The 23867-nt window shown below is 39.0% G+C and overlaps 2 protein-coding genes across 2 annotated transcripts; both read right to left on the minus strand.

Annotated features, from left to right (window-relative positions):
* Positions 1-5: 5 nt before the first annotated feature.
* On the minus strand, positions 6-7184 carry LOC113172415 (protein FAM124B). Its single transcript, XM_026375378.1, has 7 exons — positions 6602-7184; positions 6187-6218; positions 4979-5188; positions 4407-4802; positions 3936-4132; positions 3006-3168; positions 6-2220 (listed from the first exon to the last, which is right to left on the minus strand). The coding sequence occupies exons 1-7, from the start codon at positions 6670-6672 to the stop codon at positions 1619-1621; spliced, it is 1671 nt and encodes a 556-aa protein (XP_026231163.1). The 5' UTR covers positions 6673-7184; the 3' UTR covers positions 6-1618.
* A 994-nt stretch (positions 7185-8178) lies between these two features.
* On the minus strand, positions 8179-23508 carry cul3b (cullin 3b). Its single transcript, XM_026377183.1, has 16 exons — positions 23250-23508; positions 20642-20839; positions 17036-17149; positions 16034-16194; positions 15611-15725; positions 15156-15384; positions 14629-14774; positions 13632-13808; positions 13020-13190; positions 12466-12573; positions 11741-11865; positions 10817-10913; positions 10353-10487; positions 9964-10150; positions 9688-9833; positions 8179-9462 (listed from the first exon to the last, which is right to left on the minus strand). The coding sequence occupies exons 1-16, from the start codon at positions 23310-23312 to the stop codon at positions 9331-9333; spliced, it is 2304 nt and encodes a 767-aa protein (XP_026232968.1). The 5' UTR covers positions 23313-23508; the 3' UTR covers positions 8179-9330.
* Positions 23509-23867: the final 359 nt, after the last annotated feature.

Below are 23867 nucleotides of genomic sequence, written 5' to 3' on the forward strand. Positions count from 1 at the left end.
AACATGCCATCACAATGGCACATGAATGATCATCATCACAAAGCTGACAGCTTTGTCAACAGTGTGATGACAAACAAATGAAAGAAAAAATCTAAAACACAGTGAAAGTTAAACAGGAAAGTTCAGTCAAAAATGAGAAAGCCAAAGAGTAACAGCAGTCTGATAGTTTAGAGAAAGTTCCAGTGTTCATTTATGATCCTTTCATCCTACTTTTGGTGTGTGATTGCCCCCCATCACTGCAGACAGAGCAGTAGTTTGTCAGCGTGCAGATCATTCATTATTTCACTTGCTGTACGCACTAATCCCTCAGCTAATGAATTTTGACAGTGGTGTTGCAGTAACATTGAACCTTTAAACTTTTTCATGTGTAAACATCAGAACACACAGATGACCTTTATAATTTAAAGAACACAAAGCTGTTTTGCTCAACTATATTTTAATATTAAATCTTAGGACATTTCTCTACATCACTGAGCATTTTAGACACTAAAGAGCCTCATAATTGATACGATTCCTGACTAAGCGTATTTGCTTTCTTCCAGTCACGCCCATTGAACAGTAAACAGGTAAACACATTCACATGTTTGAGTCCATAGTGTCCTGTTGAGTGAGCAACACTGTACAACCTTGACTTAAATACATTTGATCAAACACAGTGATCCACATGCTGTATAAACCTGTGAACATCAGATTCAGAGTTACCCGTTAATAGTTTAGAGTTGTTATTTTGCCATAACTGAAAGTTTTAGTCAACAGGAAACGACGTTCGACAGTAATCTTTGTTATAGTGGAGAGTGGTACGACTAAAGTCTTGTTTAGACATAAAATGCATAGTATTTCCTTTTGTCAAAGAACTGTTTATCAGACTTATCTAAACCACTACAATCAATAACCTTAAGCACTGCAAAATGGATGCACATGAGTTTTCACTTAAGTTGATCACTTCTTATGTTTCTAGTGGCCATATTGTGCCTAATTTGGGGTTTATATTTTATTCTGAGGCTTCACTGATACAAGATTATATTGTATAAGTTAAAAAAAGAACTCTGAACACACATTTTGGCTGTTGGATTCATATTTTAAAGAATATTAAACAAATCTCTCTCTCTCTCTTCACATAGTTACTTGGAAAGTAATTCTAGCCTATTTAAGAAAACGGTAATTTGGCCTTCGCTTAATTACCTTGGCCTTCAATTATATATTCAGCACTCATACATGAGTAAGGATCATTTCAAGTGTATTTAAACAATGCACTTCAAATGCATTATAAAAGACAAACCATCAGGCTATACTTTCACTGTGTCGAGCCTGACGGTGTTACTCTTTGGAGAGCAATCAGGCTAAATCAGAGTTCTAATCACAATCAAGAGAACGTCAAAGTGCGCCTTCACACTGAGATCATCATCGGTTTCAAACTGTGTTTGCTAATCACAGGGCTACAAGTTAGCACAATAGCTGCACAAATCATTAGTTGGATCTAAATATTTTAAAAGTAGTTCTGTGTTCCAGAGCACAGCTCCTTTAGATCCTCTTCAAAGGGTTACGCACCTTGCCCAACGTCTGTTTTAGTGTCCTGATATGTTTTTAATTGCACTGTCATTGCCACCATGGCAGGAATTTATATAAAGAACTCGTCTATCACCTCCTGGTTGTTTGTGCGTGCTGACAAATCCTCCGCTGTAGTTCTACTCTCGACCAGGGACCCTTTGGATTGTTTGTGGTCTGCTGCCATGGTCCAGCAGCCTTCCCTAGCAGCATTTGTACAATTTGCAGGGCCCCACGTCTTGGAGGGGCCCTGAGGGCGTCTGTGTGTCTGTAGTGGACATTCATTCAAATCTGTGGCCAGACCCTCGACAGCTAATGCCCCAACGGCTGCAGGTCTCTCGGACTGAGGAGTCATCAAAAGGTCCACGGAGGAAGAGCGAGTAATAGTTTTGACTGTATCAGGGCGAGGTGAGACAGGCACTCCTGTGTCAACATTTGTCTCAGACTCCTCTTCGTCTTCTTCTAGAAGGAGATGAGAGAGAGAATGGGCGATGGAGGGCCGCAGAGGAGAGTCAGGGTGATTGGAGGTCAAGGGTGGTGCAGGGCTGCTGCGCTGGGATGAATAACAGGAACTGCCAGGAGGGGTGCTACAGCAGCTTCCTGATCCATAGCTCTCTGCTCCACCGCTCCCTCCATGAAGCTTCTCCAGTACAGGGTCACTGCGTGGTCTGTGGCCTGCCAACAACCAAAGACACATCTAGCATTTCCATGTTTGAAAATGTAATATACTCGAATATTCCTGGACAAGGAAACTGCTCAGTGTTGTCCCTTAGAATTCAGTGTCAATTCAGGGTGACGATAGAAACAACATTTCTCAACCTTGGATCTGAGACTAAATTCACTAAAAATGTTTTAATCACACATCCTTAAACATAAATGTGTATAAAAACTAAAGTATTCTCACACTGATGAATTCACAGCTTTATTATTGGTGGTGAATAAAAAACTCCTTCTATTGTGTGTGAGTAAGATTAGTTTGTTCTCTGGTAAAAGTGAACTTTTTCACAATACAGTAGCATTAAAAAAAAAAGTACGTAGTTTAAGTGGCTGGATAACATTGTTATGCAAAGACAGTGTTCAGGGACACACACTGTTTTACAATGGGCCATAGTGGACTTGTCCCTGTGTATCTCAAAAAGGCTATTGTTCTATTTCCTTAATGCTAGTTGTGCAACAGTGGTAGACCAGTTCTGCACTCAGCTTTTGTCTTCTAATTTCTTTTTTATAAAATGTTGTTGATCCAACACCTAAACCAATCAGATCTTAGATCAGGTGAAAAGCAAGAATCTATTTACAAACCTTTCTGAACACCAATGATAGATTCTTCTTTCCAGGAATTCTGGGCAATTATTCAGTGATTGGAAACCAACTAATATATGCAGCAGCAAATTTAACATCCTGTAGACATGTCTCATTTTAACATCTTAACTCCATAAACACAGTTTTCATTCTGTGCTTACTTTGCTTATTTGTTTGCCCAGACAGGGGCGCTGTGAGGCTGCAGAGTGACAGACTATGGCACTGTCCTGAGCTCTTGAGCTGCATTCCTCGAGTGGACATGCTGGGGCAGGTCAGGGGGAAAGCACAGGTCAGCGGTTGCTGAGGTTGAGAAGGGGTTTTCACCTGCAGCACAGAAGAACAGAAAGAGATTTTATGACTTACACCCAGACTAGAGCAATTCAAGCAAGTTAAGAATTAAGATAGACATATTTGACTTATCTGACACATGTGACTTTAGCCTGTGAAAGACAGTGACCACCATTTTGATTTTAATCACAAGAAAGACGACAGGACCAATGTGTTTCTATTTATTTTTTATTATTTATCTAAACAAATCTTCTAAACATATTTAAATAGTAAAACTATCCACTACTTTCTCCAGACATCTAAGATAATTTCTCACTATGAAGCAAGAATTAAAACATTTGTTTATATTTATGTAAACCTAATTTACATCTAATTACTGCAACATGTCCTATGTGTCAAACAGGACATAAATCCTGAAACGGAAAGACAACACATTAACCTTCTTTCAATTCTGCTGCTACAAACTTGTTACTCCACCTGGGAGGATGGCCAGCTGCATGTTACGTACAAAATTTCCTGCTGTTCAACTTGCATTTTAACAGGGCAGTGAACAAAGACTGTACTCTCCAACCTCTGTACTCTGTGGGATAATTATAGAGTGAATCTTGCGTGTTGACAGTTAATGTTGGGCTGCCTGTGACTAAGCCACTATGACAAACCTCATGATTTAGCTTGGTGTAAATCAACAAGAAGATTTTTTCCATTCATTCCAACATTTGTTATAAAGCTGCACGTTGAACAAGCATTTTATTAATTTGTTAACTTAAAATGACGTAACGTAAATTAGACTAAGTTGAATCTACCTGGAAGAGAACCTTGTTGCCATCCAGGTCTTCTGTCTGCCACCGTGTATTGCTGATGGGTGTGCAGGGGTGGGGCAGCAGTGGAACCAGCTGGCCAATTTCTTCCACACTAAATTGCAGCACAGCAGAACTGCATGACTCTACCCGAACCCCTGGTGACAACTGCTTCAATGCCAGCTGCAGACACAACCCTGGCTCTGTGTGGGGATGAGAAATTAGAACAACAGATAGAAATATAGCACAGGAGAACAAAACTGTTTGTCATGAGGGACATATAGTGTGTCTTTTTTTTTTTTTTACTGAAATTTATACAGAAACGTGCAATTTTCAAACACACATCAAGGACCAGTGTTCCAGTATATAAAAAGCTAACATAAATCTGGACAAATACTAAGTTATGTATTTTATTTAATGCGAAGAATAGAAACAAAATAAAAAAGTTAAGATACACAGAAAACACTGAAGACACACCTGTGTGGAGGGTGAACCAACAGAAACCTGTCTTCTGTTCTTCTGCCGGTCGCTGGAGCACCGTCTCATAGAACCGCACAGCATCCTCATAGTTGTCATATCCACTGTACAGTGTCACACGCAGTATTTCTCCTCCACAGTGCACCGGTCGGACCCCCCACACAGGCATCCCTGCACCCAAACTATAAAAATCTCTGCTGGGCAGCAGATAGGGACGCAGCAGGGCATTGGTGGGGGAGCTGCTAGAGGTAATATGGATCCCTCCAGTTCTGCTGCCACAGCTCTCAGTGTGATGGTACTGCCAGGGAGGCCTTTGAAAAAAGTCCAGAACTTTGAGGATTCGTTCCTCTCCGTAGGCCTCATGCAGGAAGAAAGTAATGGCCAGAGAAGGGTAGCCTGAAAGGTAGTGGGGGAATAGAAAAATTATTCTTTTTGTGTACAGGAGAAACGTACACTTCTGGAGTGTGCCATGAAGTTGAATTTATAGGTATTACAGGTTTTGCATCTTTTCCAAAATGAATCATTGTGTTTACAACACAATGTATAATGAAAATAAATTCAAGGATCCTTACCCGCCACAGGAGAGCGACGTGTGTAACTTCTGAATGGAGAAGCCCTCTCAGACACATGGAAGATGCGGAGGCTTGGGCATAGCCAGCGCAGCAGGCGATCCAGGGAGTGCTGCAGCAGTAGAGAGTCTCCGGGATTGGCCAGCAGATGCAGGTTTATTAACAGAAGCTGCTGTTGCCTCTGCTGCCTGAGTCGCCTTGTCATGAGTTCAACTGGGGTTACACACAAAACATAGTACAAAGATATTTCACGCAGATGCAAACATGCAAATGCAGATATAAGTCATAACAAATGTCTTAGTAAGTACTGTTTTGTTGTAGTTTGTAAAGTGGTACTATTCTACACACCAAGTTCAGTTAACTTGTTATGGGGCGTGTGAACCCGTCTTCCTCAGAGAAGTAGAGAAATTAACTTATTGTTTAATTGCAATTTCTTGTGGCTCTGGGTAACCCCAGCTTGGGTTTGGAGATTTATATTTCCACTGTAAGATGTGTTGACAAGCTTACAGGTAGTATAAAAATCATAGAAAATGTTAACATGCAGTGCACTAGATGCACACTGCTCCCAATTCCTCTTTAAAGCGATATTTAGAGGTATGTCTATTCTATAATTTACCATGGCCTACTGTGCCACATCATTAGATTTTTTGATAATAGCTCTATAGGCTGCTTTGAAGACCAATATTAATCAGTAGACATGAAAAAGATCAAGATGACATATAGGACTTAGTCTGAGTTATAACTTTTCATGTCCAAACAGACAAATCATGTAAAATCCCTAAAATTAGAGTGTAGATTTGTGTCAAATGATCCCTTTGCCCTGATAGGACCAATAAGAATAATACGTTTGTTTTTTTGTTTTTTAGAAATAATTAGTGCTACCAACAAATATATTTTTTTCAAAAAAGAAAACAATATATTTTAGTTGTATATTGAAAGTTAATAGTAAATGAGTATTTAAAAATGGAAAAACATCTTTTATAAAAAAATAAATCAGAAATCAAGACAGAAATTAGAATAAAATTGGTCTGGTACAGCTTTGGTCCTAATATTTTATTCAATACTTTTTTTTTTTAAATATTATTCCATATTTCCAGCAACAATTTGCAGTAGTTGGAGCACCTTTTAAGCAGGTACCTGCTGTTTTACTTGAGTCTGTTTACTTCTGCCACCTCTGCCTTTATGCTCTGTGTGAGTGAAGTCATACTTACTGCCAGATGATGACATCCTGCTGCAGTCAGATCTGAAGAAGAAACACGATGAGAAGTATTTTTTTACTACATTTGGGTTTAGACAAACCTGAGGACACACATCTGTCTCCATCTTGTGGTGGTTGGTTTGGAAAGCTGCCCCTTTTCATTGGTCTCCATGACAACACTTTATCTGTTGTGGGCTAACATCAGCGTAAAAAGCCAATTATTGAGAAAATACATTAAAGAACCCGACAGTAACACAACTAATCACACATTAAAGAGCAAAGGACTTAAAACAATGATTCATTTGCTGGTTGGAACTGTTCGCTTCACACTTTACTACCTCGCATTAAGTTAATTTCCATTGTGGCTGCGGCTAGAAAGCGAAGTTGGCTAGCTAACGTTAGCACGGAGCTAGCTAGCGTTAACTCACTCGGCTGTTTCAGCACCGGAGTCCACGTTTTCATCGTCGGCTCTCTTTAACGCCGCTGCCCTTCGAAACATCACCTGGTTCACACTTCTACATGCAGCCGTGTGTCTCGGACGGAGAGTTTGAGCGCTGTTTGCAGCAGTCGGGACGGACAGTGAAAGGCATCCTGCTTGATTTGTGTCCACAGCCTCGAGAGAAGGGGGACTCTTGCTGGGACGGTGACGTCACTGGACAACCCCACGCCGCTATGTTAAAATAAAAGCTCAGTGAGATCAAGCAGCGGAAAAAATAAGAAGAAAACAAGTACCACCGGTGCCAATAAGGACGTTTACGTGCATGTTTAAGAAGTTGCTCAAGGGTAGTTAAATTCAGGGCGACAGGGAGCATCAGAAGTGTTGCTGCTTTAAATCTAAAGCCGCCTATAATAACACCGCGGAGCAGATGGCGTGTGTCCAACAATACGAGGGGGACAAAGGACAAAGTGCTGGAGACGTGTGGAGGGGTGGAGGCTCCAAACCCTGGAAATTAGACACTGTTTGTTAAGACCCCGTTAAGAGCATTACAAACTCCTGAACAGCTCCCCACATCTAAGAAGGACGCTGACTTGTAAATAATGTGAAGTGGAAAATCTCCCACCACTCTCTGTTCAAGACAAACATTTAGTGGTAAATTAAAGTTTGATCGAGCTTTAAACTAAACGAAAAACTGTGACACCCCCCCCTCTCCTTATGAGACACATGATGATCAACAGGAAAACAATCACCCCCGGAAGAAATTAAAGGGCAACTCCAAGTGCGACAAACATAGTCTACAATAAGTGGTTAAAAATGCCAAAAATGTAGTGACACAAACAATTATGAGTAAAAAACACAATGAGAATTTGTTTGTGAGAAACATCAGAGAAACAGAAATGCCAATGTACCCCCACAGGGACCACTGTGATGCATTTATGGGGCTGCAGTGTGGGTATGAAATAGTGTTTGGGGTATACTGTGTGTCTGTATTAAACTAATACAGGATATGTGTAGCAAAAACTACAGTGTTCAATGTTAAACAACATATTACAAAATAAGTAACCACAGGACATCTCTCAGTAATTAAAAATCTTACAATATTTCAGAATTAAAGTTTTCCTTTTTTGTATATACGGCTTATTGTTATTTTCAACATTGAGCACTACAGTTTAAATAGTTTTATCAAGTTTAAGTATTTATGTTGTATGTGTTGTTTCCAAAGAGTTTAATAAAATTACAAGGCCCTTCACCCCAACAGCTCAGTGGCCACAGGTCGTACTGGGCAGTTTCCAGGTGCGATTGTGTAAATGTGTGAATGTGATCAGAGCGATCCTGAAAAACAGAGGAGGCCTCTCTGTGATATCTCTCAGTTCAAATACAGCTTAAAACAAGTATCAACACCTCCCTTAAACAGTTTCAACAAAACAGAATATTTTAACTGAGTGTATTTTCTTATTAAGATGAAACTGTGCACATAAATAATGTAGTAAACAACATACTCGAGAGGCCCACAGCGTTCCTCTCACAAACACAGGGATTCTGACTGTGGCTTACCATTTACATTAAGCTTTAATTATGGTTAGCGAGGCAAGTATTTCTGATGTTTGCAAGGCCTTCTCATGAAAGATGTTAAAAAAAAAAAAAAAAACATCCCTTCATTTTGTTTAACTCTACATTTAATATGATGAAAACAAGGCCCTGTACAATCCACCTTCGCAGTGAGTACAATAATTATTTTACAATTTGTACACATTAGAACATGGTGCTAGACTGGTTCCACTGGTTCAAAATGCAGTTGAGAACAGGAAAAAAATCCTCTTTAAAACCTGCACCCCAAGAACCTTCCATTCAAAGAGAAGAAATGTTTTTCTGGCCGATCATACAGCAGGCCTGATGTGAAAAATGTGTCATGAGAGTTTTTATGTGTCTTATTCCCCCGATCGATCCATTAGATAAAAGCATGCTGTGAAGCTACAGCTCTTGATCTCTCTCTTACCACTAGTACAGACCTGGCCAATATTAAAATGGCATTAAATATTTCAGATGTGGGAGGTGCACTTATTTCATATCAGACATTAAACAAAATAAAAAAAAAAAGAAAAAAAAGGAAGAAGACATATTTGCAACATAAAGTAAGCACTCTTCATTTTTGCTCAAGTACTCAAAATATATTTTACTGCTGTTGTAAACCAAGTCTGTACCAGTTAACACTTTGTCCACATCTTTAAATTTAAGATCCTCTGGGGAGGAAAAGGCCAAGAGTGTTTGCCAACCTGTACAGCCATCAATGTGCCACAAAACACAAACATAACACATTGACAACATTTAAAACAGGGGAGTGAATTCAAATGCTTTCTTGGTCTCCATGTAGCGTTTGCTGCAACATGTTCTCGCTCGTTCTCGACAGTGCGTCGGTAATGGGCGAACAGGCTCACCCAATTCTCTTCAAAGGCCATTTCTTCCACCAAACATGATTTTATACAAAACTAGATCCCCCTTTTTTCACTTCTTTCAGTGGAAGAAATCTAATATGGTTAGAAAACTTCCCCATCTTTTGCATAATTTTACACATTTTTAAGGAAGAAAAGTTAAGCTTCCCAGTGTTTCTCAAAATCAATGATGAAAGCACTTTCAAGTTCATTCAATCGCTTAGCAGTCCACAAAAACAAGGCTCTCATTTTCTGTCAATTCGATGTTAGCTTTCACTGAATTCATGTTTTACGCTACATAAGTGTACACTTTGCGGTCCTCTGGTGTTCGTGCCAAATATTCCCTCTCAATGAGTCCTTCAATGCGCTTCTTGATGACTACAGGACTAGGGAGGAATCGTGCTCGCAGCTGCTGTGTGACCTGTGGGGACACAAAAGTAAAAGTCATGTGTTACGACTATACAGTATTACTGGCAAATTCAAACACTGTTTTCAACCAATAAGTGATAATGAATGCAAGTGAATACTGTGAGGATACTGTAAGAGTGCAGAAATAGGTAGCTGGATTTGTGGGTTTTTCTTACACTGTAGCCCAGATTATAATAAACTGTAGCTTTTATATCACAGCAAACATTTTGTTACTGACCTCTGCTACTAGAACATTGTGTTGCATCTTCTTTCTAGACTTCATGATGCGCACAATGGCAGCTTCGATCTCATGCTTCCTGTCGTCATCCACTTTCTGTCGTGTCTCCTTCCTCTCTGGGTCTGACTCCCCTTGTTTAGCAGCCACTGGGAGGTGCACACAAAACAAAAATAAGTCTTTGCCATGCAAGAGCAACAGGCTGCATATAGTAATAATGTATCAGTGTCATAAAATAGTACTGTTTATTAGAAAATGTCATTTGTAATTTTAGTCTACCTGTCTGGATCTTTACACGGTGAAGTTTGGAAGTAAACTGATCATTGACTGTAAACACATGGCCATTCTCAATCTCCTTTGACTTGGGCTCCTTGGTGAGGACTCTCTGAGTGGGCTTTCCACAAGCTAGAGACTGCAGCGCCCGCACCAATTCCCTCTCTGGGATATCTGTCTCCTGCTGGATCTCCTGTAGAGTCCAGAGAAAAAGTTCAGGGCCATGAAAACAGAAACAGGCAAATGTTGATTGTAAATGCCACTTCCTGATGAAATTCTCCACTATAAATCAACAAGCAGGTTATTTCCTGGCAATGCAAATTGTTTTATGGTAACTCGGGGAACCATTTCTTTATGTTGAATTGTGCAGGTCAGTGAAGCATTATGTTGTGTACCTCAAACGTGGATTTCTCTCTGTTGTTGAAAAGCATAAGGATAGTCATCTGGAAAGTGGAGACCTGCAGGATGTGCTTCCTGGTGTTGGAGCCTGTCACCTGGGCTCCTCCCACTCCGACCTCCGACCCATCCTCCTGTTGATACAACAGGACAAAAGATCACAATTTAAAACCACGGTTTAGAATATCCTTCCATAAGAAATTATGTTGTGTTACTGAAAATACTCAAAACATTAGCTTTCCTTGTTGCGCAAATCTGAAAATTAACTCAAGCGTTTGGCAAACAATGAAAACCAACCAGTTCCCATTATTTTAGTTTTATCTAAACACTGCTTAGAAAAAATGGCCATCTTGGTATTTTCTTTTGTTAACTGACTTAACACTCTTCATTAAAGTGCTGTGTTTGTAAATCAATATGTTGCAGCTAAGATGTGGTGATTTTCTTCTTGACATTTAGCACATACCTTTTTGATGGGACCGTAAAAGGTGGCGTTTAGATCTGCAGAGCCCATATGGTGCTGCAATGTGAGTTGTCTGCCACTATGCTTACCGAGGTAAAACCTATAAGAAGAGTGGAGTCACGCTAGGTTAAAAGCTAAAAACAGTCCACGTACAACAAATTATCCAAGTTAAATGTTATGTTTTTCCACAGAGCCTAGGAGAAGATGTTGGCAATACAGCACAGTAGCAACATATGATCATTCTATATTTAGGAATAGACACATGCTAATTTTGCTTGCTTTGTAGGTCACTTGTAAGTGTCTTTGTCTACAAGCATAAGCTAAATGACTAAAAGTAAATATACATGTCCTCATGAAAAGAAAAACTATGTTAATGTGGTCATCTTTCAAAACATAATGTGGCTTTGTATGACGTCTACTTATGGATCACAAATAGAAACACTGTTGAAATCCTTTTACTAAGATAGTGGTTTTAAAATCATTCACATTCTTTAAAAAAAAAAAAAAAACACACATATTACTCAGTCCCTGAGGTACAGTAAATGCATTTGGCAGCTAATTAGACACATCATGCCCAAACAAATGCAGTCTAAAACAATAGTGATGTGATTTATGCAGGTGGTAAGGTGTTTTAGAGATGTGTTGATGACTGATGAAGGTGCAGTTTGTAGTGTTACATTGACTGGTGCTTTTATTATTTTACACGCTTATTTATATCAGTCAGGCTAGATTAATGTGAATATAAAATGTATATTGCAGTACAGTTCAACAGGAACCTCCAAGATGATCACATATTTTGACACAATGTAGAACAAATCTGAACACTGTTATTTTCATAAATGGGAGATTTATTACAGGACTGTTGCATTAGACTCATTTTAACCCAGTTTCCTTAATAACTAATTGATTGTATGTAAAGAGACAAACCTTCTAAAGACTTCAAATGCATGTCGCGGTGACGGGGGAATATTGCACTTGGGTGTTGCTGATTGTGTTGGCCAGTATCCTGTGGTCAGGACTCTCACAGTGAGATCAACTCCTCCAAGTGACACCTGAAGGGAGAAAAAAAACAAAAAAAAACAAGGCACACAATCAGGTTTCAGTCTACACTGATTTAATTACACATGTAGCTCACTGCGCTTGTACATTCATTTTATTGATACAATTAGATTAAAAACAGCTAAAAAAGACAGAACCTTAATTAGACAGAAAATAACAGACTACTGACACAAAGTAGTGCTGTTTACCTGAAACTAATAACTCTGCTGTATCCAGACAAACTGAATATCTCTTCGTTTTATGAAGATATTGAAATTAGTTTGACGAAAGCAACAGTCTAAGCAAATGTGTGCACTAATAATTACATGAATTCATGTTTTGCATGTTTTAAATTTTACTAATTCACTTGGTGCTAATCACACTTGCTTCAGCAATCAAATACATTAAGTGAGGCTCTGCTGGCAAAAAGCCAAGTCACAGCACAGCACAAGCCAAACATTAAGATCTTGTATTCCCAGGACATGGGTAGTTAGGTGCATAATTGTTTTTATGTAACTGAGGAACACAAAAATGCTCAGTCTGTCAAGTAGCCATCACAGCAAGTGGTTTCATTATTTTCACAGTATGAGCTGTGGCGTATAGTGTCTCCTTACCCCAGTTGTCTGTAGATGTTGTCTAAACTCATCCATGGTGGTGTTGGAGATGCTCATATCCCGGAACATGCCCTCCAGTTTAGAGGTAAACTGACAGCCACACTCCGTCTGAATCATCAATCAGAACAAGGGTCAAATTTAGCAAAACAAATGTTGTTTATGGTCAACACACTCATCACACCCTGCTTACTGTATGTTTCCCAAACTTCCTTTGCCCTCCACACCCATTAAAGCTTAAAACATTACCATAGGACAATTCAGTGATGACATGATAACCAAGGTATCTATGGGTTTAAATTTACATTTAGCCACGGTCCAAGACAAAGGCAGGGTAAGTGTAAGGATGTCTTGCCTAAGAACCCCAGTCCCCCACATGGAGAGTGGCTGTCTTACCCCTATCCCTGTCCAGCCACTAGGGTGAATTAAATTTTGTTATAGTATCAGCTTAACAGAAAATATTACAGTGATCTTAATAAAATTTTTGTGGTATATAAATAGGGAAAAAATACACTGCAATAAATCATTTGTGCTTGATAACCACCACTCCTGCTCACCTTGAGCTTTGAGATCATGTTCTTCTCAGAGTCATCAGAGACGCTCTTGTTGGTGAGAAGCCTGCGGGCCAGATGCTGCTTGTAGTACCTCTCAAATACGTCCTTCTCCTGCATGAAGCGGAACAGCACCATGGCTTTGTCCAATATAGACTCTACCTCCTGCTCTGTCAGCTGGACAAAATAGACAAAAACGTGACACAGGGCCATTGTACAGACAGTAGCTTAAGATAGTCTTAATTAATTATACTCAAACACTACACTACAATTCAAAGTAACTGCAGCACAAGAAGGAAAATCTAGTACAGCTGTATCAGCTTGCACTGCTGTTATGACACTAGACAAAAACACAACTGCACCCAGCTGTAATTAATAACATTAAAAAAAAAACAACTAAGAAATTTGTTAGATTACATAATTATTCTACATCAAATATCAGACTACATCAGAGACAACTTCTTAGCTCATGACATGCAATAACTGTAATTCTTGTTTATATAAGATGTGGTTTGGAACTAAACCAAAATGGTTTTGTTACAGTGTGGTTTCAAATCCTAAATAATCATGCAAGTAACATCTGTGCCCTCCTGAAAAAGATTATCTATCTATACTCACCCCTTTTACTCCTTTCTTCAGTTTGTCATCAATGAAGAGTGAGAGATACTCAGGAGAGCGAGAGTTGAGGTTAAGGAAGTACTCAAAGTCTCCGGCAATAGTTTGTTTGAAGAGCCTGTCATTATTGAAGGACTCCTGAAGGAAACGGTCAAACCGGGACTTCAGATCCAGCAAACCCTGCAGGGAAGAGGAAGAGGTGAAGAGGGATGATACAGCAGCAGTTTACATTAGCAGTGGCTTAAGACATCAATTAAACCTATAAGAGCAGCTATAGCAGACAAGAGATGATCTCAGACACACAGAGACTGCTGTCTGTCAGTTGAAAGCAACAACAAGAATGTAGGAGTCAACAACACAGAGACTTTACACAGCAGCTTACACACAGCAGTACTGGAATATGAACCTTCCAATACAGTGCCCTCTCCATAGCTGCCTGAATTACCACATGTTAATAAGAACAGTGTAAGACACAGTGCAGCTGAGGAATAATCTTGGTCTGTGGCCACGAACATAGAGGGTCAGAGAGGTTATGCTCTGCTGAGAGGTTATGGAAAAGCAATATGGTCAAGGATCTGCATACATTTACATTTAGTTATTTTGCAGATGCTTTTATCCAAAGTGACTTACAGGTGAGGTACAAAGCAAGCAAAGTATCTAAGCCAAGGAAACAAACTGTAAAGTCAAGTGCTTTAAAAAGAGCCGTTTAAGTTTTGTGGGGCGTAAGTGCAAGGTTTTTTTTTTACATTATACAATGGTATGCTGAGCCAGGGAAAATTAATTTATCATCTCTCAAACAATGTTAGATGATTTATGTATATTTCTCTCTCATTTACCAAAAATGTATGTGGTTCTGAGGTTACAGTGCAATTAAATGAAATGTTTATCATCTGAACCGCCTTCTATTTTGCTGAAAATTGACCTCATGTTCATACAGTTTCACACGACAGAGCAATACTTTTACCACATTGTAATGTCTCCTGATAACCCATCATCTTACCTGGATGTAGTCTACAGGGTTCTTTCCTTCTCCCTCTTCTGACACAAGAGCTTTGCCTTGTTCCCGCAGGTATGAGCTCATACATTCACACATGGTCTTCAGGCCATTGGGAACTCTGCTGAACAGCTTGTACATGCACGCCAAATCTGTAGATGGATATGCATGAGTACACACACAAACAAATCAGAAATTCAATTCTACCTTCATTTTCCAACTTAAAATGACTAAACAGCTTAGGCCAGCTGAAAATTAAGTTTACTTGTGCAGAGATGATTAAGAATGAACTGAAATGATGTTGAGCATATCAATGTAGAAATGTTTTCTTAAGGCAGAAAATTAAGTTATCCTTATACTGTTCATATGTTTTATATATATAAATATGGTTTATATAGTGACTTAAAAAGGGAAACAAATCATTTAGTCAAGTATGAACTTTGATTGTACCTTGTATGCATTTCATTTTCACATATAAATGACCAACTACAGACAGAAATTATGTCTAAACAACATATAACCCTAGCACTTACCGTCTGTTTTGCCATTCTTAAGCATGTGAACCAGGCCCGAGTTTTCCATCTCTACGATAGTCTTCATGTGTTTTGAGATAAGCTCCCTTTCCACTACCTTGACAATGGGCTCCTCTGTAGATTTATCCAGGCAGTGCATCACTCGCTCAATCTCCTCATTAATTCTGGCTTCCACCTTCTTTATGTACACACTGGCACTGTTTTCTGCAAGGAACTTTTGGCTCTCCATCTAAGTATAAACAAGAAATATTTATGATCTGTAAATAATTCTAGTTATCTGGCTTAGAGTAGGTGTTGTGTTGTTAATTCTTTTTTAAACATGTTTTGAGAATCATCATTTTGATAATGTATTTAATTATATGATCCCCAGAAAGAGAAGATTTAGCCAAGGAAACAGCTAATAGGTATCCAAATAAATTATAAACAATAAACAGTGAGGAGAGTGACTCACATACCTGGAAAAATTCTGCAGACATTTCTAAGAACGGTGCCTCAAAATCTTCCTCATAAACAGATCTCCCTTCAAGGCCGAGGATCATTAACATTTGGCAGGCATTTCTAATAGCACCCCTGTGGAGGAGAAGTGCAGCAAATGTTATAGGCAAAATCAGTAACAGTATAAATAAAAAAACAAAAAACAAACAAAACAAAAAAAAAACTGTAGTGCATGAAGTAGATGTAAATTATGTAACTGTAACAAACGTTCCTGACAGTTTTTTGTCAACAGCATGCATATGGCTCACCTCTCTTCACAAATAATGATTTTGATTATTTGACTGCAGACAAAACATTTGACTTTCGTGCAACCACAATTAAAATCAATTGATAATTATCTGGGAAGGTTTGCTGTCCATTCTATGTATAATGTTTCTGGTTACCTGTCCACCACCTCGCCCTTCCTCTCGCGTGCGATCATGTCCAGCAGGGTCTGTCGAAGGTGGTCTCTGATGCAGCCATAGCGAACCACCTGATCCCTAAAGATGATAAGACCCAGGTTGTAGACATTCTCTACGTTGTTCTGCTGTACGTACACCCGGTCCTGTAGGACACACATGTAAAAATAGAATTAACATATAACATATACTTTTTTTGTCTCATTATTTAAAGTTGGGTTAGATGGACAGTAACTGTTAATAATAGTTGCTGAACCTGCTCAGATTGCGCTTTCATAGACTGCGTTTACGTAATAACAATGGGAACACTGCCACGATTAACAGTTTGCAGAATGGAATTTCCAAAGAAGACCTACTGTCCCTCATTCCTCAGTGATGAACATCGTTTCAGGTTTATTTTCACATATACAGTTTCCGCTTCTGTGGTACTATTCTTCAACTACGACAAACAATGACAACAATGTATGTCGTCACTACTATTACTGCTGCTCACTACCAGGAATGTTTACTTTAGGTGTGCAGTTCCGGTATGACACACTTTACCTTGTGTTGTTTTTGAGTTGTGTGCCATGTGTGACATAAATTACTCTGACTTCCTGTGCCAACAGCACCATTGTGTTATGAAGAAATTTGTGATTTAGTCAGATAATTAAAATGACAATGCTCAATAAGACCTGAAGTAATGGATGTTTTCTAAAATAGTGGCTTTTGGCTTGTCCCTTCAGGGGTCACCACAGCGGAACGTGTTCCGCATGTTGATTTGGCACGTGTTTTTACACTGGATGCCTTTCCTGCCTCAACTCTCCAATTTTTTACGGGGCTCGCGATCTAAGAATCCTAACCAATGCTCAACCGCTGAGCCACATTATTAATTTATATAATACTGTTATTACTCCTCACTACCTGCTACTATTTAGATCGATGGACAAGACTTTCTGTAATCTGTGTAAATATGTTATATGAATCTGAAAAACATGAGCTACTCACCATGTACATCAGAATGTCTCTGATCATCACCATTGCTGTTTGATGGTCATTCCAGGCCTGATTTAGTGTTTGGAGGAAATTATTGTTTAAGGAGTTTAGGACATCTTCTCGTACCTTTGGGTGAGATAGATAAACATGCATATGATGGGCATCTTCAAGCTTTACAGTGTTACTGATATATTTGAGGTTTCTTTTAATACATTTTCTCTGCTAATCATACAACAGCTTGTCACTGCAGTGTGACTCAGCACTGTGAACCAGTGTCTCTGTAGGATAAGATTCTTAAGGGCACACCAACATCCTTTTTCTTTCTTTTTCTGGACAGAGATAAATTATCACCTCTGCTCCAAATGTCACACAAGATAAACTCTCCTAGACTCACCATTGTCTTCTATTACACATGTAGACTATAACTATAAAGTAAAAGCAATTCAATAAAGTTGATTACACCTTCAAAATAAACATTTATCTTAGACACACATTAGGGCTGTGCAATGGATCGTCTATGATATGTTAACATAATTCTTCCCCATGACAAGAATTTCTCATATCACTATAATGACAATATAGCTGAATGATGATAGCACAATGCCACTGTGTTTGTTGTGATGTGGCTCTATATTAAGTAAACTGAACTGAATTAAATTAAATAACACATAGAAAATCATACTGTAAATAAGTTGCCATTTCATGCATAGGTTTCTGACTTCTATAAGGATCGATACGTCAATATTATATATATGTAAATTCTTTTGTTATATTGACTTAAAAATTCACCTCCTGTCCTGTCTGGCTAGAAAACTGACCCTGGAGTGTGTATTACACTGTCATTGTTTAGGAAAGAAACAATTATTAAGAAGCAATTATTTGGCCTAAACTCAACTAAGAAGGTGATTGACTGCTAAACAGGAATAAACAATCTGGGTGGTACAGTAACGGTTCACATTAAAAAAGGCAATTATTTGGGTGTTGTTTTCAAAACTTAAATCTACCTGAAGGTCTTTAGATCCTGTCATTTGCTGAAAGTGACATCTGGATCACTATTAGATAACAAAACCCACACTCAGGTGGCAGATATCTGTTCTTTGATCTCTTGCTTGTTGGCTGCTAATTTACCAAGCCTGCCAAGTTGAGAATGTACATTTAATTAAGCTGTAAAACCAACTGGCTGGATTTCAACAGAAGCCTGCTGAATTGTTGCTCATTGGAAATCTACATACTGCACAGAAGGATTCACTTCAGATATCACAGCCAACTCAAATTGTAATTATCTGCAACAAAAACTGAATTGACAGCTTTCTTTAACATATTAGCAGGGATGTGAAAACAAACTAATCTCAGGATCAGCATTAGTTTTGGATCACTTTTATATAAGAAAAAATTAATAAATAAAAATTCATTAAAAACTGATTTATCCAGGTAAATATATCTTATATATACTTTCTAAAACATTAGAGCATATGAGTAATTTTGTATAGCTGTTAAAAAAAAGAGTTGAATAAATATGCAAAAAGCTGGGGACCTCTTAGCCACGCACAGAAATAAGTTGGAAGGATCCTTGAAGAGATTCACAAGTATCACACTCCACAAGCCTGCTGAAATTGTTTTCGCAAGCTTCATTTCATACTTATTCAACGTCACAAAACTGTTCTTGCATGGAAACCGTCTATGGATTCTGGTATTGCCTCAAAGATGACACATAAATGATATCTTAATATGAAACTTGTGACAGTGCTGGCTTAAATCTTGTTCAATCAACAGGTTTGATTAGAATTATATTTTCCTACCACTGTGGTAAACACAACACAGATGAACTATAGTTTCAGTATTTATTAACGTAGACCTAATCCTGTATTTTAGTATGCACTCTAATTATCTAGTGTACACTTCAGTGACAGAGAAGTCATACTTACTGACACATACAAACACAAAAGGAGCAGGAATGATTATTTGCCACAGTAGCAGGTGTTTCAGTGTTCAGTGAAAAAAAATCTTGTTTACTTGCAAAAGAAAGTGATATTTTCATGGAAATCAACTTCATTAATTGCACAGCATACAATTTCAAAATCTCATGATGTTGTGTGGTTAAAGGGTCATATTGTAGATGTAATGGCAGTCACACTATACTGTGATATATGATGACTGAGCGACATGGAGAGAGGTTACATCCATAAACAATAAAGTAACATTACCTTCAGTAATCTTTGAGGTTTCATGGCATATACTGTGTATAGCTTGACAATTTAAGGATAAGCAAGTATTAATTATGTTAACTATTAAAGATACAGTTTGTTTATGTAGCCTCTAGAACCAGCAGAAGAACGGTGGTGCTTAGTCACCAATGTCATTCAGCCATTATTTGGCACACCAGCAGGGATGCCAGAAGCTAAAACAAGCCAATTCAAACAGCGGGTCAGAAAAGGTATTTCGTAAAAAACAACTATAATATATAGTTGTTATATATATATATATATATATATAGGAAAAAAATAAGCAGTTCTCGTTGGGGAAGCTTCTATCACACTCCACCAGCCAGGATTGCTGGGACTATGTATGTCAGTGTCAGTGCAGAAGTTCCATAGCACATCTCAGCCAACTGTCTCTTCGAGACCTAGCTTAACTGTTTAACGACACAGGTTCAAAGTTGCTCACCGGACACTTTGTTTACGGTGGGCACAGTTTACTGACTTACGCTTAGATTAACCTGTCACCAAACAGTGGTTTGAGCTAAGTCAGTATATAGTAGAAATACAATTCACAATGCTCTTAACCAATTGGTAACACTCAGTACCCAGTGTAGCAATGCTCCCACCCAAGCTAACATAAACTTTGGCTGGCAGAGATAACTTAGCTCCTGGAACCCTGTCCCCTACCAACACGGAGGGCGCTCCCACAACAAGGTATCTTAATGAGAGCAAATGGCTAGTTTTTGGTGCTCTGACAGGCAAGAGATTCTCTTCTAATGTTGTGTGGCTTTCCAATGTTTTGGGTGCTCTGCTGGTTCACTTATTATTCTATCTCCTACCCTTCTTATGTGATGAGCGTCAAGCGTTGCATATGCTTTGCCCAGTTTGGGCCGTGCGCATCTACATGGTTAGAATGAAAACAGTAGAAGAAGTGACCAGCTGTTTGTTTCTTGGGCAAAGAGCAACCTGGGAAAGCCTATGTCAAAACAGTGGCTCTCTCACTGGATAGTGGCAGCTATTGCCCTAACATATAGCTCTAAGGGGGCTGCAGCCACTTAAGGGACTGAGGGCTTACTCTACTAGGGGCATCGCCATATCATGGGCCCATTTTAGGGTCATCTCCATTAAGAAGATCTGCACTGCGGCAAGTTAGGCCTCTCCCCATACCTTCATAATACAGCTCCCACAATATCACATTTGGATCTTAGTGTGGGTACATCTCAGTAAGGATCACTAACAGACAGCTAGCCTCAGATAACATGGTACCAGCATAAAAACATGAGCCTGCAATTATACATAATATAGCCTCTTACAGGAACTACTAATGTGTTTACTAGATGATGTGTAATCCTAAATGGTCCCGCCAAAATTTTGTTTAAATTTTACCACTGTACTAGATTATCATGTGCATTAGTCTTACTTTGTTGATAAGATGTTCAGTGACAACCTCCCGCAAGCCAGTGTACAGCTTCTCTCCATGTTTGTGGAGCACCATTGTGTAGGCATTTCTGTACAGTTCCTCAAAGCTGAGGCCGCTGTTATTCTTCCTCTGAATCTCCTGGATGGCATTCTTCAGAAGGTCCCAGATATTGTTTACATACTTCTCATCCATCGTCATCTGCAAAAGATAGGAAGTAATGGATTTAAAAAGATGACCATCACCTACTGTACAATTATTAGTACCAACATTCACAACCAAGGATGAAGAAGAAGAAGAAGAAAAACTATGACGACAATTATTTCCCAGGAACAAGAACAACCACAGTCCTCCCTCTTTTTACAAGTTACTATATCTATGCTGTTGATTGACACATCTTTGCATATTTGAACTTGTTACACAAGACGTGAAACTGGGAAGGGAACCTTTTGGCATGATCTGACAGAGGTGACATTTTAATATCATTATTATAGACCAAAATGTTCACGCTATGCACTGCAGCAAATAATACTTTCATATTCTCATACTTTCAACAATTTTGTAATAGTCTGTAAACTATTTTATCCCAAGATCTGACATTCAAAGGACATACTTGCTCACTAAACTAAATAAGGCAGGAGTTTCACTAAGTTTTTTTCATTGAATGAGAAACAAATAAATAAATACATTCATAAAATTTATAACCAGAATTCAGTCCAGAATTAACCTTTTGCCGACATTGAACACATTCGTAATAAGACAAGCTCTTTTCAAGAAAAGCTAATGCAAAGTCACACAAAGATAACAGAATTTGCAGCAATTATCTGTCCACATATCCAAAGTGACTACCTGATGCTATCAAACTGCTGCATTCTCAGTTGTGGACCTATGTTAAATGGAGTCGTCTATTTTACCCATGCCTAAATCTGGGAATTTAAATCATGTTTTTAACACTTACATACAATTTTTGCAGGCTACCTATCAGGCACCATAAGTGGAGCATATATAGATATTTTAATATCTATGGTAGCTTGGTATAATGTATGTGGTAATGACTGGTTTATTCTGTTTATGATGAATCACATCATCCCATTTTCTCCTTAAATTTACCTCTGACATCTCATGCAGAGACTCTAATAAGGGGTAAAGGTCATATCCTCCAAAAGTCATAACTAAAGACATCAGCGCTATAAAGAAGATGAAGAATTAAAGTATATGTGCCAACGTCTACATCAATAGGGCCTGTCATAACTTTGGGCAGTTAATTGGTAATACATAATGAAGAAACAAATGTGTAGATGCTGAGATTACTCATTTGGGGCTTTGCAATGCATAATCTAAAAACCATAGGCATTTCTTAAACATGACTAAACCACTCATGCACAATGAAATCTACTTGTTTTTAAAATTCCATTCAAAAACCAGTCGTTTCAGTTTGCGCAATGTGGCTGGAAAAACTATTTGACAAATCAACTTCAGCTGAGACATGCAGGAGAGTGGATTTTTACACAGAGAGGACAATGTGCAGTGCTGCACTGTGCGAAGCAGTGATGCAGCATTATAATTACAAATCTCAAAACCTTTAAATTTAAGCAGTTCTCTTCAGCATTCTTGTGGCATTTGGAGAACCACATGCTAGGAGAAAATGTAATATGTGACACCCCTGGAGAAGAAGAACAACGTGTGCTTCTTCTCAGCAGACAAGCCCAAACACATGCATGTCAAGAAGCTGTTCTGACAGCAAGTTTCTGTCAGGACTGGGCCACATTCATCAGGATCATCTTCACAGTATTGACTCGAGCTATCTGTGTGGCCACTGTCACTACCATGTCACTTGAAATAACTCACAGAGTAGAAACCAATATAGGATGTAGGTATGTAACGTTACAGTCATTGTCAGCCACAGACAGGCTGGAAATTCACCTTCTGCAGAATGAGGTCAGTTCACAAACGAGGTCTTTCAATGACTTACAGACAAAGAGACTGTCAGGTGGACGAGAACGGGGATCCTAACTCATAATTTTAATATTAAAGCAATAATAGAACAGGGATTTTGATCAATAGCAATCATTAATGCAAACCAACAACTGGGTTAGCCGGTTTGTTTTTTTGTTAGCATCCATTTAGAGCTGTGTTAACGGTACTGCTTATTACATGTGGAAACTGTCTGGCATTTCAGTGCACACAGGTAGCTCAAATCTAAAGCTCTGACACAAAAATTACATTCAATTCGATAAATAAATCCATCAAGCAGTCAAAACAACAAGTGTCAGGAGCCAGTGCTAGCGTTAGCCTCGGCTATGTCTACAGACTGTGGCTGTTAGCTAACGTTTGGAGAGTTCTGAGATAGTTAAGACGAGTTAAACATTAAAAGACAACAGTGGTTCATCAACTTATAACCAAGCTGGTGGGATGACAGAGAAGCTGCCTATCCCACCGACTGCGAGCGGGGGCGAGTAGACATAACACGGCTGCACTTTGTTTACGAATGGGCAAGTCATATCTCTTCCACTGCTGGTTAGCCTGTTAGCATTTAGCCGTCAGTCCAGACCACGGTGATCGAGTCACCGCCTGGCCGCCTGGCAGCGCGCATACTGCGGCGTACACTTACAGGAAAGGCCCGTATCCTCATTTTGGTGTCCTTCTTGGTGCCGCCTTTGCTCAGATTGGACATGGTTGCCTCGACCGTGGGCTCTGTAATCACATGAAAGTGTTCTCCGTGGAGGGGCAGGGATGATTAATGGTTTATGGAGCAGCCGACGAGCCTTCACTCGACCTCGTAGCTCCGAGTCTCGGCTCCGCAAGTTTATTGTTGACAGCCAAACGCCGGACCCGATAGTTGTTCATGAAGCAATGGCGGACTACCTGCAGTTCTCATTGCGCAGAGCTCACGCACTCTAAGTCACGCGAGAAATCAATAATATCCAAAATCTCTGAACTCCACCTGTACGTACAATAATAATAGTATAAATTAGTCAAATGTAGATATTCTAGAGGATAAATACTCCATGTGACTGTTATACTATCTAATGTTGGCCTCATTAACAATGCCCAGGTGGTCTCTCTTTTTTATATTATGTGTACAATCATTTTTTAATTTCAGGTTGATTTGTGGCTGTGTTGGTATTAGACTGTGACTGTATTTTATTATGACATGACCATTGACAATCTCTGTTGTGACTACATTTTTGTTATTGGTGTAATTTCAAATATACCATGTCGAGACTTT

This window comes from Anabas testudineus, chromosome 13 (genome assembly GCF_900324465.2).
Source record: "Anabas testudineus chromosome 13, fAnaTes1.2, whole genome shotgun sequence".
In the NCBI taxonomy this organism is placed as follows: Eukaryota; Metazoa; Chordata; class Actinopteri; order Anabantiformes; family Anabantidae; genus Anabas; species Anabas testudineus.

Excerpts from the sequence above, each read along its gene's own strand:
- LOC113172415 (XM_026375378.1), bottom strand. The coding sequence starts at position 6,672 with ATGTTTCGAAGGGCAGCGGCGTTAAAGAGAGCCGACGATGAAAACGTG. Across the intron at positions 5,189-6,186 it reads CAGGATGTCATCATCTGGCA|TTGAACTCATGACAAGGCGA; the intron begins GTAAGTATGACT and ends GTGTAACCCCAG. Across the intron at positions 2,221-3,005 it reads TGGGCAAACAAATAAGCAAA|GCCACAGACCACGCAGTGAC; the intron begins GTAAGCACAGAA and ends GGTTGTTGGCAG.
- cul3b (XM_026377183.1), bottom strand. The coding sequence starts at position 23,312 with ATGTCCAATCTGAGCAAAGGCGGCACCAAGAAGGACACCAAAATGAGG. Across the intron at positions 17,150-20,641 it reads CTGAACATCTTATCAACAAA|GTACGAGAAGATGTCCTAAA; the intron begins GTAAGACTAATG and ends TCTCACCCAAAG. Across the intron at positions 9,463-9,687 it reads ACAATGTTCTAGTAGCAGAG|GTCACACAGCAGCTGCGAGC; the intron begins GTCAGTAACAAA and ends GTGTCCCCACAG.